We start from the raw sequence: 1,873 nt of genomic DNA, 5'->3' as shown, positions 1-1,873 counted from the left end.
GTTAACATTTAAGGTACACTGAAAACATGGCCTCACCAATATTGGGGTGCTTCAGAAGTCGGCAAATTCTAGCTTCCCTTTCTAGTTTCTGGTGATCTGTTGAAAGAAAATAAGACAGAAAACGAAGTCACAACGCGGAGTGAAAAAGAACAAAAGGTCATAAACAGTACGCCAACCCAACAGGACAGCAATGAAGCTTCCCATTCCCTCACCCTTCTATTTCTCTTTCAAAAGGTTAGCGTTTGAATTTGGAATTCAGTGAATACCACGCAGCCAAACAACCTTTTATTTAATTTTGTGTCTGTACAAATAGATACACATGTAATCGAGTGCATAATTACATAAGAAAGTCAAGGAAACAAAAACCTGTGTGGTCAATAAGTACAAACGGAGCTTCAGCTATAGCAGTGAACATAATTCGAGACTTTTTTACACTGTCTGAATTAGTTTTCCATGGCTGTATACCGAGCCCAACAAAGCAGCAGCTTGAAAGAACACATGCATAATAGTGTGTGTGAACACATCTTAACAGTCTCTGGGTCAGGAACCCAGGCACCTAACTGTGCCACTAGTTTGGGGTTCTCTCACAAGGTCACAATCAGATGGCTAGTTTCATCTCAAGCCTGGACTGGTAAGGATTGTCTTCTAAGTTCAAATGTTGGTTGGCAGAATTTCAGTTCCTCGTGGACTGCTGGACTAAGGGTTTCTAGCAGGCTGCTGGCTGGAGGTTGCCCTCAGGTATTTGTTTCTTCCCAGCTTTAAAATCTCAAGGCCACCGAGGAAAAGAGAATGCTGTCTTATCTAGCCTGGTTACAGAAGAGATATCCCATCATGTTTGCCACACGCCGTTTGTTGGAGGACAGTAACTACAGTGACCTGCTTCAAAGAGGAGGGGCATGAATACCAGGGGGCAAGGATGCTTAGGGACCATCATCTGCCACAATAGACTGATGCTTTCATTCGCCTGCCTTCTCATAAGCTGTGTGACTTACTCTGTCCTTCTCTGCAATCACTCACCGCAGTCATCACCTATGAATCATTAGGCAGTTTGTAATATGCTACCAGGGGATGTTTTTACACTCCAGGCATGATGATATCATAAAGTTCTCCTTACAACCAGACTTCAGCATTTATAGAAATGCAGTATCACCTGGTGTGCTTCACCTGCAACATCAAATGCACAACTGCACTTGGGGAATAAGTAGTTGAGAAGTGATGAAGTACTGATTACTGGCACATTTCCATGCCTATCCTGGTAAAAAGATTAATTGGTTTTACATTTAAACTCCCTTCGCTTTTAGTTCAATTGACAATCAAACTTATATGTACTACTTCATCATTCCCAGCAATCACAACTCACTGCAATGCTAAAAAGGCAAACACAGATTAGAAAAGAGGAGACATTGTTTAGCACCATTTGAAGATTTTCATTTGTTACCCACAGTCCCTGAGGCTACTGTAAAATCAGCTGCATTTATCATTTATTAGAGTGCTCAAACTATAATGATATGGCTTTTGATGCTCAAGTCCAAACTATTACGTAAATGACAATACTGCTAATACGTCAGGCAATCATGTAGTTGGGTCTGATAAAGTATCAGTGTGCTGGTAGCAATATATGGTTGAAATGTGCCACATGAACAATGCACCAAAGGAAAATAGATTCACATTTGATGTTGCCAAAGACTCGGTGGGATATAGTATTATCTAGTCCAGAGACTTCGAGATTTTAAAACGGTGTCACAAGATTATGGGAAAAATGTATTTATTTCTTCCCAGATTAAAACCTTGTCTTCCTTTTTAAAAAGCAAGGCATTTTATTTCAAACAAGGCTCAAAAATGTGAAATCAGAACTAATGAAATATAACCTCAA

General features: G+C 40.2%; 1 protein-coding gene across 16 annotated transcripts in view; it reads right to left on the bottom strand.

Moving 5' to 3' along the window:
- Positions 1 to 1,873, bottom strand: part of CAMK2D (calcium/calmodulin dependent protein kinase II delta) — a 332,745-nt gene that overhangs the window by 238,841 nt on the left and 92,031 nt on the right. For all 16 annotated transcript variants that reach the window (XM_045284097.1, XM_045284098.1, XM_030888608.2 and 13 more), the window contains exon 3: positions 37 to 96. In XM_045284097.1, the coding sequence (XP_045140032.1) occupies positions 37 to 96 (60 nt within the window). The remainder of the gene's footprint in view (positions 1 to 36; positions 97 to 1,873) is intronic.

The sequence above is a fragment of the Echinops telfairi genome, unplaced genomic scaffold, assembly GCF_000313985.2.
Source record: "Echinops telfairi isolate 266 unplaced genomic scaffold, ASM31398v2 ScPeMD7_7468;HRSCAF=8506_0, whole genome shotgun sequence".
Classification (NCBI taxonomy): Eukaryota; Metazoa; Chordata; class Mammalia; order Afrosoricida; family Tenrecidae; genus Echinops; species Echinops telfairi.
Note: the sequence above shows the minus strand (reverse complement) of the source record. Positions and strands in the feature narration are given on the sequence as shown.